At 39.5% G+C, this 15,555-nt stretch overlaps 1 protein-coding gene across 1 annotated transcript; it reads left to right on the forward strand.

Moving 5' to 3' along the window:
• The first annotated feature begins 1,872 nt into the window (after nucleotides 1-1,872).
• On the forward strand, nucleotides 1,873-15,555 carry PSMA1 (proteasome 20S subunit alpha 1). The gene is made up of 10 exons (XM_044680709.1): nucleotides 1,873-1,947; nucleotides 3,656-3,700; nucleotides 3,963-4,064; nucleotides 4,199-4,302; nucleotides 10,025-10,113; nucleotides 11,203-11,273; nucleotides 12,583-12,712; nucleotides 13,419-13,498; nucleotides 14,688-14,798; nucleotides 15,193-15,555. Exons 1-10 carry the CDS (start codon nucleotides 1,945-1,947, stop codon nucleotides 15,247-15,249), a joined length of 792 nt encoding a protein of 263 aa, XP_044536644.1. The 5' UTR covers nucleotides 1,873-1,944; the 3' UTR covers nucleotides 15,250-15,555.

The raw sequence follows: 15,555 nt of genomic DNA on the forward strand, positions 1-15,555 counted from the left end.
CTAGGTTCAAATCCGGCCTCAGTTACTTCCCAGCTGTGTGACTCTGGGCAAGTCATTTGACCCCCATTGCCCACCCTTACCACTCTTCCACCTAGGAGCCAATACACAGAAGTTAAGAGTTTAAAAAAAAAAAGAAAAGAAAAGAAAAGAAAAATATTAAAAAAAAAAAAAAAAAGACTTCAACCAGCATTTAAGTCAACCAGGGCCTTCTATGTGCCAGACACTAAGCTAACAAGCAAGGCAGAAATAGTCTCTGCTTTCAAGTTCACAGTCTAAGGAGGGGAGATATGGTCTAATTTGGAGTAATTTTTGTAAAAATTTGCCTGATTTCTTCTGATACCTTCAACAAGGTTGTCTCCTCTGTTAGTCTGGGAGTTCCACATGGACAGGGACAGTTTTTGCCTTTCTCTGTGTCCCTAGAACTTAGCATAATGTCTGCGATACAATCACACTTAATAAATGAGAAGTGACCTACTCTAGATAACTCTATCGATCTCTTATCTGCTTATACGTCCAGACATATCAACAGTATATATTCGTTTATTTATCCTCTGGCTCTATGATTTCATCACTGCAAAGAATTCATTTTAGAAATACTATCTATGAGGGACTTATGAGAAAGAAAACTAGCCACATTCAGAGGAAGAACTGTGGGAGGAGAAACACAGAAGAGAAACAACTGCTTGAACATATGGGCTGATGGGGACAGTATTGGGAATGTAGACACTAAATGATAACTCTAGTCCAACTATCAATAATATGGAATTAGGTCTTAATCAATGATGCATGTAAAACCCAGTGGAATTGTGCATTGGATAAGGGGGGTTGGGGATTTGGGGGAGAGGAAAAGAACATGAAACATGTAACTATGGGAAAATATTCAAAATTAAAATAGAAAAGAAAAGAAAGAAGAGAAAAGAGAAGAGAAGAGAAGAGAAGAGAAGAGAAGAGAAGAGAAGAGAAGAGAAGAGAAGAGAAGAGAAGAGAAGAGAAGAGAGATATTATTCACCCAGGGTTGAGCTTTGGGAATTTCTCTGTCACTTATACTCTTAGAACTAAGGAGCCAAATGACCTGCCCAGGGCTAAACTAATATGTGGCAGATAGGACTTGATCCTAGGTCTTCTTGATTCATCAGGAAATGCCTCCAATTCTATATTTGTGTACACAATAATAGTGGTTCCCTATATTAAAATGTCTTACATCCATAATAGGCATAACATAATTATTTTATTTCATTGAATTAAATTTGTTAAAAATTGCTGCCATTTCTATGGCACGTTAAGGTTTATTAAAAAGCATTTATCTCCAAGTGTGTATGAACACATGTACAAGCATACCTCATCTCTCAAAATACAAAACTCTGGTGCTTTGGAACATTGCTCACTCTTTCCCTCTATTTCATTGGGAATGTAGACCTGGGAGGGGGCCCCTGGCTCATTTAGTCCTCCCTCCTTTGACAGACTAGGAAACTGAGGCTCAGTGATATAGACCAGGGAAGGCCCCTGAGTTCATCTACACCTTCTTTTGATAGATGGGGAAACTGAGGCTCAGTGGTGTGGAGGACCTTCCGGCTCCCTTAGATTTCTGCACTCGCTCACAGTCTCAATCACGGCCCTCGGGCCTCCTGAGCCCGGATGGTATACTCGGGGATCCCTGGAGGCTTCGCCCCGAACAGAGGGTACACTTGTGGGAGGTACCGGTGGAGGTGCAGGGATTTCCCGCCCAGTTCGAGCCTCGATCTCGTTCCTGCAGCAGGGAGGCGGAAGGGGAGGGGGAGGGAAAGCGATGGAGTCGATCGATGTCTCTCGCCTAGATTGCTCTTGCCTGCGCCGCGGCCGCCGTCGCCCCGCCCCGCAGACTCGCTCTGTCGTGCGCCGAGCTGCAGCCGCCTCGCCTGGTCCCGCCGCTCCTAGGGAAGTCTCCGCTCCGCCGGCGCCGCCGAGATGGTATGTCCCGGAGAGCGCCGCGGGGATGAGAGTGGAGGGTCCTTGGAGGGAGGCTATAGGGGCCCGAGCCGGCAAAGTCGCCCTGCGGGGCTGGGGCGAGCCGGCGGGCGTGGGCAGGCAGGGCGCCTAGGCCTGGTGGGGAGGCCGTGATTCAGCACGCCCGGCCCTGGCCTCGGCCTGGGCGCCCGCGGCCTGCGGCTGCCCGCCCTCGACTTGCGCTCCTTCCCCAAGGGCCTCGCCGACGCTAGCGCGGACGGAATTCCGGGGTGTCCCCGCGCCCCCCCCCATCCCGGGCCGTGCGCTCCCATCCCCCCACAGATCACCCTGCTTTACAGGCCAGCCACCCTCCCATCCCTTCGCCGCCCTTCTCTCTTTGACAGTCGGAAAAACCGAGACCCAGAGAGGGGAAGGTCAGAGTTCCTTGTAAGCGTCCTCAGCATATCTGGTCCCTTGGGCCATCACGGAATGCCGGGCTGGAGTATCCATTCGGGGACCCCACCCCCTTCCCTCCCAAATGAGATAATCTTTGTTAAGTCTTGGAGGCATCCAGGGAAACACAATAGAAACGTTAGCAATTATCATCATCATAAAGAAACCAACCAGAAAGATAAATGATTATCCCATCTACCCTCTCTGCCCTCACTGCTCCCCTCCCTCTGGGGTCCCTGAAAGCTTCTGATACCGACCACCGTAAGGGGATCTTGGTAAAGCAGAGTGACCCCAGACCTCTGGATTGTTCTTTGCTGCTGTTTCTTTATCCTTTTTCATCCACATGACCTGGCCTTCTGAAAACTTAAGAACTGATTAGGCAGCATCCTCAAACGAATGGATTCCACCCCTTGCATGTTCTTTCCAACACTCAGCTCTCTTTTGTCCAGTGTTTTGTTTTTCATACGGTTCTGGGAGTCAGAATAGAGCCTTCTTTTTCCTCCACTTCTCTTTTGGCCTGGGTGGGTGGAGTACCTATATAAGTAGCATGAAAGCAGCTTCATATTTGAAGTTAGGGTACCTGGGCTCAAATACACAAGTTACCTCCCATTCGTGAGATCTTGAGCAGGATACATCCTCTCTGTCCTGCTTCCTATCTAAAAGCAATAGGAATGAAATAGGTACATAAGATCCCTTCTGACTCTGAGTGCTCTGTACCTGTTGTTCTGTTAAATGAGTAAGGTTGGGTTATGATGGAAATTTGAAAAAGGATATGTGTTAACAAGACTAATATGGAAATTATGTTTTGCTTGACATGATGTGATTAATTGATATCATTGCTTGCATTCTCAATGGCTGGGGGAGGGATTGGAAGGAACAAAATTTTTTTAAATGAATGCTAAAAAAATGTTTAGATGTTGGGAAATAATTAATGAAGTAAATAATAATTTTAATGAATGTTAACAGTTAATCAGTTCAGGGACAGTTAGGTCCTGGCTTGGTGGATTGAGAGCCAGGCCTAGAGATTGGACTCAAATTTGGCCTCAGACACTTCCTAGTTAGGTGACCCTGGGAAAGTCAATTAATCCCCCTTGCCTATCCTTTTTGCTGCTCTTCTGCCTTGGAACCTATACACAGTTTTGATTTTAAGACAAAAGGTAAGGGTTTTTTAAAAAATTAGTTCACTAATTAGAAAAAGAAAGGCTATGTATTGTCTGCCCAATGGCTAGGATTTACAATAATGCCCTTTATACTTATGAAGTTTTTCCTTTGCTTTCAGTTTCGTAACCAGTATGACAATGATGTCACTGTTTGGAGCCCTCAGGTAAAAAAAAATCCCTTCCTTTTCACTTGGCAATATTTTGGCAGTTTTGGCAATACATTAAGAATATATACAATAAGATTCAGTTATATGGTGTAATCTCATTGAGCAAGTAGAAGATGACAGGTTTCTGGAACTTCATATTTATTACTAAAATGAAAGTTAATACCAAAAACCTATAAGAGCTAATTCATTTATAAAATAATACATTAATTTTACATTACAGAGCTATGCTTTATAAATAGTCCTTTTTTTCCTTCTTTAGGGCAGAATTCATCAAATAGAATATGCAATGGAAGCTGTCAAACAAGGCTCAGCTACTGTGGGCCTGAAATCAAAAACCCATGCTGTACTGGTTGCTTTGAAGGTAAGTAAAATAGAGTCAAATTTTTAGAATAAATATTTTACACTTTTAGAAACCACTACAACTTCAGATTTCTCTGCAAAATAAGCCATAAAAGGCTAAAATTTATTTTCTTTTTATTGTCTCTATATATGTAGAGGGCCCAGTCAGAACTGGCTGCTCATCAGAAAAAAATTCTACACGTTGACAACCATATTGGAATTTCAATTGCTGGCCTTACAGCTGATGCAAGACTCTTGTGGTGAGTATAGAATGTTATTTTAGCTATTTCTGTACTAGAATAATATCTCATTTCTAAAATTGTGTCACTTTAAGTTTGGCCAAGTGATATTCAGATTGACACTTGAATTTTTGCACAATATCTGATGCTCTTATTTAACTACTCTGGATATGGAAGCAGCTTACTGAAATATTGAGCACTTAATTTGGCATGCTCTGTAAGCTGCTGCAGAGTTGGGCCTAGATCAGACATGTTCCACACAGACCATCTACTGCCTGAATCAGATTCAGCTGTAATCAGGAAGGAGACGTCATGATGAAAGCCACAGGGATCTGCTTCTATTTGAGTTTGACACCACAGCACTAGATGATACTTCCAGCTCAAAATCCTACAATTTTATGGTCTTTTGAAGGAGTATAACTATACCTGAGAGTTCTTAGGCAGGCACTAAGTGAAGCATAGGGGAAAGACCAGAGACTTGAGACAGCTTTGAGGCCCTAGGCAAGTTATTTACTCCTTGTTTGCCTAAGGTTCATCATCCTAATAATAGTGACTGCCTCTAGGGCTGTCCTGAAGATCCAATGTGACAGTCTTTGGGAAGTGTTCAGCTGGAGGCAGTCTCAGTTTCCTCTTTGTAAAATGTGGGTAATAGCAGCTGCCTTATAAGGTAGTTGTGAGAATTAAATAAGATGATGTGTGTAAAGCACTTTGCAAACCTTAAAGTGCTATGTCATTACTAGGTATTACACACCTGTGGGAGAGTGTCAGCCCCTATAGTCAGTAGCTTTGGGCAAGAATTCAACAAGGATTTTTTTTTAACCCATGCCTTCTTAGAATCAATGCTGTATATTGGTTCCAAGGCAGAAAAGCAGTAAGAGCTAGGCATTTACAGTTAAGTGACTTGCCCTCACACGGTTAGGAAGTATCTCAGGCCATATTTGAATCCAGGACTTCCCATTTCTAGGCCTGATTCTCTCTAACTTCCCTTCAGCAAGGATTTTGAAGCACCTACCAGCTCTCACATACACACATACAGGCATTATTCTGTTCTGGGTACTTGGAATGCAGAGATAAAGATAAACTTGTCTCTGCCCTCCAGGAATTTACATTCTATGGGAAGAAAATAATTTGTAAATACAAACTATTTACAAAATTATTTCTGGGGGGAGGACACGAATCTTAAAGTTTTCTTTAACAGTAGAACAAGAGTTCCAGAGGGTGCATTGGAAGGTTAAGATACAATGAGATGAAGATATGGAGGGGAGGGAGCTGACCTGCACAGGTAAATATGTGGGGCCAGTGAATCATGAGGATTCTTAGAGCCATAAAGCAGTAAGTTTTTATACCCTTCACAGAGGTGATGCTTATCCCTCCACCAGCAAGAGGTAGAGGGGAGTGTGTATGTTTACAGTATCAGAGTAGATAAGTTCTTGTTCTGCTTGATGGTCAGTACAGAGGTTGGTGGAATCTTGGGACCAGGCTGGTTATAGAGGTAAAGGCTTTAGTAGTTTCCTAATTATATGGTAAGAAAGTTGGTGTCAGCTTACAGGTGCCAAAGGAGAGTAATATTAAGACCAAAGTAATGGTAAGTGTATATAGGTATTGCTAGGGGAGAGCTTCCTCTTCCTCCAGGTCATCTAAATAGATAATAAGAAAGTTGGGTCTTGGTTGGTTTTTTTCCCTTTTAACAATCCAAAGAAATATCAAAACTTAAATTTTAAAAATGGAATTTCCAAAATATGGTTATGTCTTGCTTATGGAATATGAGTCAACAGATAAATTTTCACATGATAATCAAGACAGAAACCCTTATTCAAATAATTCATCTTGGTAATAGAAAATTAAATAAAAGCCTGTTTGCTTGGTCCAAGCAGCAAAAGTTTTGTCTTCAACACACACACACACACACACACACACACACACACACACACACACACGTAAGCACACAGAGCAGTGTCTCAAAGGAGCACACCTTTTTATTCATCTGTTTATTTTTGTCAATAACTAGATGGATATATCTCTTAGTCTGTAGTTTATTTCTTGCAGCTGCAAGATTAGTCCAAATAGCATTTTGAGATGTAGGGTATTTTGTGTAATGCAAAATATCTCTTCTTTTTATAAATAAGATTTTGAGTCAGGCAAACTCTTCATTCAGTTTGAGGGTAGAATTGTGAGAGAGAATGGTTGTCTTCAAAAGAGTAAAGATGCTTTCCAAATACCCTTGGCTTCCCTTAAATTCATGGACAACAGATCCATGAGAGATCATCACATAAACCCTTTTGATGCATGTATGTGTATCAATAAAAATGTGTTATATATTTTCTATTTTGAAATGTTCATTTTGTCACCTGCTAAAATAGTAGTTCTTAGAGTACCATGCTGTATAATTCAGATAGTTTTCTAGAATGCAAGAGAATCTAATGCTTTCATGCTTCAAAAGTTGCTCCCTATTTTTTCTGGGTATAAATCAGAGAAGTCTGTGTTTAGTCTTTTTGAGTTTTAGTGTACTTGGATTCTAGTTCTGGAGACTTTGTTCATATTCTTTTTGACTTATTCACCTTCCCACAACTAAATTTGGCCATTTTTAATCTGACTTATGCAGTGTCCTTTAGTATGACCTTATACCTTTCCTAGAACCTTAGCATGTTAAAATTTGAATTTTAATCCAATCTCTAAGTGATTTATCCAAAATCATATAACTGTTTAGTAGCATGTGGTATTAGAAATCAGGGCTCCTGACTCTCAGTTTAGTGTTTTTTCTACCATATTACTTCGTTGATTTTTTTCAGTTGCTTTCTTCTGTTACTCCTTTGTTAAAGTACAGCAGCTAGACCTGTACATATAAAGCAGATATTCTATGGTTTCCTACACAGATAGAATAGTAGTGTCAACTGTTTTTCTTCTGGTTCCCACATTTTTGCTGATGCCCAGTATTTTCTTGGCCAGAGGCCCTGTCCTAGCTAAACTTTTTATCAGTTCACCGCCTGGCAGGCAGCTCTCAAATATGTGTGCTTTATCTTGGCCACAGCGGCACATTGAGCTCATACCTAAAGGGAACTGTCAGCAATGGTCCTTCAGTGCCTTTTCTCCATTGTAATTTTATAAATATAACGTATCATATTTTTCCCTAAGCATTTTACCTTGCAGCTGCTGCTAGTGAGGTTTATCTTCCACTTGTCTGCCTGTTCACATATCCTCATGAGATCTTCCTATAGCTTGATAAAATTCTGCAAACATTTATTAAGGATCTTCTAGGATACTGCTGTATTTCACTATTAGGAGACCTCAACTTTAGCTACACATTCAGAAAATTCATTATGAACTTTCTTTTTCTAGATGATTTATGAAAGTTAAAAATAAATTTAAGCCCAACACTAATCCCTGGATTGGGTAATCCTGTTTTTGTCACTCTTTGGAGTGGAGAAGTACTTTTGTATCTCTGCTCTTGGTTTCCAAAACCATTCTTTCCTCAACAAAATATTTTTCTCCAATCCCTTAGAACCTTAATTCACTATAGATTTTTATTCATCATCTGATCATGCAACATTTTGTATTTCTCTTTTCATATTCTAACTTGTAACATATTTATCTGTGTACTTGTTGTTTCTCCTACTAATTTAACTGAAATCCTTTGAGTCCACAGGACCATCCCTATTTTCTGTGCCTTCATACCTCTCACAGTAACCAGCTGAGGGTACATTGTGTGTCCCAGGCCCTTGATCAGCATTGTCTCTGTCCATGTTGCATATTTGTTGACTCTGTTCCACATCATTTACTAGATACCTACCAGCAAAAAGCACCTACCAAGAACTGAGGATACAAAGTCAAAACAGTCCTTACCCTCAGAGAACTTAATAAGTAAATATAAAAGCTACACCAGGTCTGGTGGTTGGGAGAGAGCATGAGCATGGAAGTAATGGCTTTTAGCTAGGTTTTGATGAGCACTAAGCATCCCAAAGGCAGAGGCCAAGAAGGAGGGCATTCTGGGCTAACAGGCAAGAGAGAAGGAGGAATGCTTGCTGTGGACCAGAAACATCAGTGGGCCCATTTGGAATGTGGCTTTGTGAGTGAAAGGGAGTAATATGAGATTAGTCTGGAAAGACACATTTCTCATCAGACTGTGAGGACCTTTAAAGACCCAACAGAGAACTTTGTATCTGTTCTTAGAGGCAATAGGGAACTACTGGAGATTTTTAAGAAGAGTAAACGTGGTCAGACTTTGATGTTAGTTTGGCATTTTTGGAAGGTAGCTAGGAGATGGAAGCTATTGTAGAGATCAGCCAGGAGAGTGTTGCTGTAATCCAGGAAAGATGAAGAAAGCCTGAACCAGTCTGAAGAAAGCAGAGGACAGGTGTTTAAGGTGTCATAGAGATAGAACTAATGAGACTTGGCAACTGTTCATACTTGGGGTTGTAGAAGAACAAAGAATCAAAAGTGACTTCTGTTTTTTAGATCTTCTGAGTGATGCCTCAGCAGAAATGAGAAATTGGGCAGAAATGAGGGTTTGGAGGAAGAAGTGATAGCCATTTTTTAATTAGAGGAGATTTAGAACTGGAAGGGACCTTAGAGGTGAAGTAATTCTCCTTGCACTGCTACCCCCTCCCCAACCTCCCTCATTTTACAGATGAGGAAACTAAGGCCTAGAGCAGGGGTCAGCAATGTATGGCTCTCGAGCCATATCTGGCTCCACCTCCCGACCTGCCAGTCCAGACAGAGCCCCAGTATGTGCCCCAGGGGGCCCTTCAGCCCCCGCCCCATATTCCAGCACCTTCCGCCTCCTTCCACAGGCATTTATGGCTCTCACGGCCAAAAAGGTTGCCGACTGTTGGCCTAGAGAGTTGTTCCTTTAACTCAGTAGGATCTAATTAGAACCCAGGTATTCCTTATTGCCTAACTACATTAACATGTTGAGTTTGAGCCTCATTCCTTTAGGACATCCGGATAAAAATGCCCAAAGATGCAGCTGGTTGATGTGGTACTAGAGCTTAGAAGAGAAACAGGCTTGATGAGTCATCAGCAAAGAGATGATCAACTCATAGGAAAGAGTGTAGAGTTGAGGGTAACGACCCCAGAGAGAACTTTGGCCATGGCACACAGGTGATGACTCAGCAAAGCCTATTGAGAATGAGAATCAACATGGCAGGAGTAAAACCATGGGAGTTAAGCACATTAAGCATATTAGTTGGAGATGATTTTTCCGTTTCAAAAAGCATTTTGCTTTTCTCTCAAACAAGGTGTTTGCTTAATTATTATCAGTCACAGCAATGAATTCTTTCAAATATCCCCTAACATTTTTTTGTATAGGAGTGACAGAAATAGCCATTCCTCTGCCACAGTGGCTCTTTGAGGCACATTCTGGCTGATTGTTTTATAGTTTCCTGTTTTAGTTCTCTTGGCACTCTTGAGGTAGAGATAGATCCAGAATAGGAGTTCTTAACCTTGTGTTGTATCATGGACCCCCTCCCATCAGTCTGGACTTATTCTTAAAATAGTGGTCTAAAATCATTGACCAAAATGCCAAAGGTCATTTAGAGGTTGGTGAAAATAAAATTAAAGATGTAATCTTTATTTGATCTAATAATTCTGACCTATTCTCTTCAGAAGGCAATTTGAGAAAAGAATCTCCCTGATTCATGTGAATGTCTGAAAAGAATCCCCCCAAATCAAGTAAAATTAAACTAAAGTATTAACCTAGAAAAACTGTCTTGTGATCTAAGATCTAGTTTTCTTGGTTGTTTTCTAGCAACTTCATGCGCCAAGAGTGCCTGGATTCCAGATTTGTGTTTGACAGACCTCTTCCAGTGTCTCGCCTAGTGTCTCTAATTGGAAGCAGTATCTTTTTGTGTTAATAGCTATGGGTATGAACATGAAGGGTAATGTACAGTAGATTGTAAATGGGTTTAAAGCTAGAGATTTGGTTGCCTTGTTCCTAAAAGCAACTAATGTTCCCTCCTATGAATCCTTTTTGGAGAAGCCACTGATCCTGCAGCCATGTGGAAATTAGAGATTTTAGATCCCAAATAGTGGATAACATCCCAGCTTCCTGAAAACAGACATCTTACCATGTAATCGAAATTAATGGCATCCTATCTAAGAAAAGTATGTTCTTAGGGATATATGCTTGGGTTTATTGAAGACTCCAAAATATTGAATTTTGCTCTAAAGAGAGGACTTAAACCAGTGATGACGAACCTTTTAGAGACCTTGTGCTATGTCCTCCTCCCTTCCCCCCCCAGACCACGTGCCATGTCTCATCCTCTCTTCCACCCCTCCCCCACAATCCCAGACAGGGGAAGGAGGAATCACTCTCATTGGACAGCTGGGCAGAGGGGCAGGTGAAGTGAGGAATGTCCTCAGGTTCATGAAGATGGGGAGGAGAAAGCTCTGCCCCAAGTCTCTCTGCCTTTGTAGTAATGAGTTCTGGTGGGCAAAGGTCATGCATGGTCTTTGGCACATGTGCCATAGGTTCGCCACCATGGACTTAGACCATTGTGTTTTATTAAACAAAAAAAGTGATTTAAGGGGCAGCCGTGTAGCCTAGTGGATTGAGAGCCGGGCCTATAGACAGGAGATCATGGGTTCAAATTTGGCCATAGACGCTTACCAATTATGTGATTCTGGGCAAGTCACTTAACCCCCTTTACCTAGCCCTTACCACACTTTTGCCTTACAATCAATACATGGGCAAAAGGTTTAAGGGTTTAAAAAAAAAAAGTGATTTCAAAAGTATAGTCTGGCATATTAAGGGGCATTTTTGTTGTTTGTTATATAAATAGTATAATTTTTTTTTTTTTTTGAGAACTAAGACAAGCCATCCCTAGAGTCAAATGTTTCCTTAGATTAAGGAAGACATCTCAAAAAAAAAAAAAAAAGTAGGGTCTGTTTTTCTATGTTAGGAAAGAGTCCTTAACTAGAATTAAGAGACCCAGATACCAACACAGCGTTATGGCCGGAGACCATATGGCGTTGGACTGCTTATTGCTGGTTATGACGTAAGTACAAATTTGACATTTCTGTTGAATGAAATAAGTTGTTTGAAGGAACTTTGTTTTTTAAAAGTGTTTTTTATATTATATTGTATTATTATATTAACCAGAGCCAGTGTGGTGTTTTGGATAGAGTATTGACTTAGTCAACAAGATTTGGGTTCAGATCCTTCCTCTTATACTTAGTAGCTCTATGACCTTTGGATAAACCACCTTACCCCAGTGTGCCTCAGGCAACTCTCTTGGACTTTTCTATTGAGCCATTATAAGGCAGGAGAGAGGAGTTCACACACCAGAAATCCTAATGTTGCTGACAAAAGTCTCAGCTCTTTTGCATGTTCAAATGTATAGTGTTCACTTAATGAGGCAAAATCACACATTCAAACTTTAACTGAAATGTTTAGTTTAATTGAGTTTTTACTAAATTGCATTTTAATTTGACAAATTTTATCTGTTTCCACCACTCCTGTTGAAAATCTTCGGTAAATGTGATTTCACTCTTCTGCTATAGTAGGTGCAGTATTGGGGGGTGGGGTAGAGAATGAGGGAATTGAATTCCTCATTTTAGCTATTTTGTTATCTTTTAACTGTCATTCTAAACTTCACTGGTAATTATATGGAATGATAATTTCAAAAGGAAATTAATAATAGCATTTTTACAGCGCTTTTAGGTTTGTAAAGCACTTTACAATTGTTATCTTATTTGATCTTTACAACAGTCCTGAGAGGTAGGTGCTGTTAATATCTCCATTTTATAGATGGAAAAAAACTGAGGCTGAGAAGAGTTGAGTGACTTGCCCAAAGTCACTCTGCTATTAAATATCTGAGGCAGACTTTGAACTTAGGCTTTCCTGACTTCCCAGTCCAGTGATCTAACCTTCTGCACCATATAGCAGTTTGAGCTGAATGTGTATATATCCTGAGAGTGAATTAGCATTGGCTGATTGTATAGGCAGAACCTTTTTTTCTACCTCTAAACCCTCTGGTGCCAGCATGTTTTATACATAAACTCTCTATAGAACAAGCACAAAGCCAGCTAAGAGTACTGGTTGAGAGTTTATTGTAATTTGTCTCCTTTAGAGACATTTGTGTTCTGTCAATAAATTATCATTTTTTTATTTAAGTAACATGGTATTTGTTTCCATCTTAAATTATAAAAAGTAAAATTACTATGTACTTTTGTATTTTGAGAAATTAAAAGTTTGTCAATCTACCTCTTAGTATCACTGTATCCATCTTTATCATAAACATCATGGAATTATTTTTCATGCATATCTAGCTTAAGTAGTTAACCATATTCCCTTCCTTTTTGCAGGATATGGGTCCTCACATCTTCCAGACCTGTCCATCTGCAAACTACTTTGACTGCCGGGCTATGTCCATCGGAGCCCGTTCACAGTCTGCCCGTACTTACTTGGAGAGATGTATGTCCAAGTTTAGTGATTGTAAGTCATATGCTTGTTCTTTTTCAACTCCTTAATAGACTATTAAGCTACAGTCTCCTTAATGAAGAGAATAACAGGCCTTTTAAAAAGGTTCCCTGTGCATAAAGGTCCTACCCCAGGTATGACGTACCTTCTTCTTTCCCTCCTTCCTTTTCCTGCCCCAGGCCTCCTCTGTTCTCTGCTCTCTACCTTGTGGCCCTTCCCAAAGCCTGAGGTTCTGTTCCCACTGTTAGCAGCAGGCCCACATTCTGATGGTAATCCGAATCTTCCCATCCACAACAAATATATATATATATTTTCTCCCTCAATTGTTGTGGATGGGAAGATGCAGATTACCATCAGAATGTGGTCCTGCTCACATATATATGTATATATGAGAAGCAAGTCCAGGAGGCAATTCTCACTTGGCAGGCTTATTTTTATGGCTCAGTTATCTAGACTATTTGTTTGATGGTCTAGGACTTCAGTTTTAATATAGCATAGTTAAAACAAACTGAAGAAACCATGAAGTGTTTTCTCCAGGAGACAATCCTAATCAATGTTTTTTTTTTCCTATGAAATACTTGTGACTAGTTATTGATTTGAGTGATTTATTTGACTGAAAAGTATTAAATATTTGGGGAAAGCATGGATTAAAATGGCAGGCTTGGTAAATAAGAAGTTTGGCTTGTAAGGTAAAGTGAACTCATTCATTTTTCCCATGTAGGCAATTTGAATGAGCTAGTGAAGCATGGTCTGCGTGCCTTACGGGAGACGCTTCCTGCAGAGCAGGACTTAACTACAAAGGTAAATGTCACTGTTTTTCAGTTATATTCCTTTAGTGTAATGATGCCGAAATAGATATTATATCCAGATATCCCTTCCACAAAGGGACTTTTACCTATCAAGTTTTTAGTATATTATGGGTCAGCATAAGAAATTAAATGGGATTTTTTGGGGGGGAGTTTTGTGGAAGTCTCAGTTGACACATGAAGGCCAGCAGATGGCACATAGAAAAAGTTTAGAAACTTTACAGCCTATGAACAAATAAGGTACTGTAAACCCCCCATAAAAGAAAAAAGTACAAATTCAGAGTTCTCTGGCATGAAGGGAAGTCCAAAAAATTTTATGCAGATTTTCCAGATTATGGGGCTGCCCCTAACCCCCACAATGTGAAAGGGATACCTGTATTTCTTTTAACTTAAGAAAGGGTAACATGGCTTCCTATTTTCTCACCATATTGTTGTGTCTTCCAACCCCAAACCCCACCCCAATTCATACTTAAACATGACCATAATTGGGTAAGACATTTAAACCTGGCCAGGCCTTGATTTCCCAAGCTGTAAATAATATTTTATGTAAGAAACAGAAAATATCAATTAAAATTAATTTTTATATCAATTAAAATATTAATTTTATCAATATCAATAAAAATTTAAGGGCTTTTATGAGAAAGGGCTCTATGCATCTTAAAGTCTTGTATGATGAGTTATTATTATGGTCTGTCTAGCGTGGTAGGAAATACCTGTTTTTTTGTTTTGTTTTGTTTTGTTTTTTTCCAGTAAGTTTGGGCTTGGTTACCTGAAATTTCTTTTAAGTGATAAATAAAAAATCTTGCTCCATCTGCTAAAATATTAATGATTTGAAATGTTTCCTGTGAAATGGTTGGCAATTCATAAGTTATGCAATATTTGACAAAATCAGAAAAAAAATATTTAATATAGTGTGGTATTTCCAAAAAGTGTAACTATAGGTTATCAGATTTTAAAAATAGATTTTTGTCTCATAAAACCATCCCTACACCATCCTCTTACAATGAATGATACAAAACCTATTAAATCCAATAAAGAATGGCATTCCTACTTTTCTTAACTAGTTACATCTTGACATGATTCGTGCAATTTATTCATCTCCAGATGTAGTAGTCAATTTGATGCCAGTACAAGGGGTTTTATAGCTTATAGTGTTTTGATATTGTTTAAATTCTCCTTTTCAGAATGTTTCCATTGGAATTGTTGGGAAAGACTTGGAGTTTACAATCTATGATGATGATGATGTGTCTCCATTCCTGGAAGGTCTTGAAGAAAGACCACAAAGAAAAGCACAGGTAGGCATCAGAGCTGCTTGCAAACAAGAGACTCTTTATCCCTCATAATCATAAGAAAATGTTCATCTGCCCCATAGAGAAAAAAATTTTTTAACCTTTTGTAGAAATATAATTAGAAGTATAATTTAAGTGATAATTAAGAAATAGGTGGCTATAAATTCTGTTTTGATAGGAATGAGTTTAAAGTAGTTTCATGTAGGAATGAAAAACTACTTCCATTCGTATAAAAAGGAAAAAAAAACATGAAAAAAACAGGAGGGGTGAGATCAATTTTGTAAAAACGAATTATATAGTTATAAAATTCAAAATGTGGCTTTGTTTTACTGTATGGAACTACCTGACTTAAAAGTTTTGTTGTTGACTTAAAAGCATTCTTTTTATTTTCTCCTTTCAGCCTGCTCAGCCTGCTGATGAACCTGCAGAGAAGGCTGATGAGCCAATGGAGCACTGATCTGTATAAGCCAGTCTATGTCTTTGTTAGTAAATCTAAAAAGAACACTTCTGTCCATATGCCAGTTATTATCTATGCTTTAAACCAGATGCAGAGTTACAGAATAAGATGTTCTGAGGAATCAGTCCCGGAAGGATTTTTCCCAAAAACCTAACTAAAAGGTTATAACTGGGTGCATTTTCTTTAAGAGGGAAGATGTAATCATTTTCTAGAAAGTATGGGGTATCAGTACTACTGTTTTTATATGAAGAACATATTGTCTTTATGATTTTAAAGGCAACTGTGAAATAAAATTGTTTCAACTGA

This window comes from Gracilinanus agilis, chromosome 6, assembly GCF_016433145.1.
Source record: "Gracilinanus agilis isolate LMUSP501 chromosome 6, AgileGrace, whole genome shotgun sequence".
Classification (NCBI taxonomy): Eukaryota; Metazoa; Chordata; class Mammalia; order Didelphimorphia; family Didelphidae; genus Gracilinanus; species Gracilinanus agilis.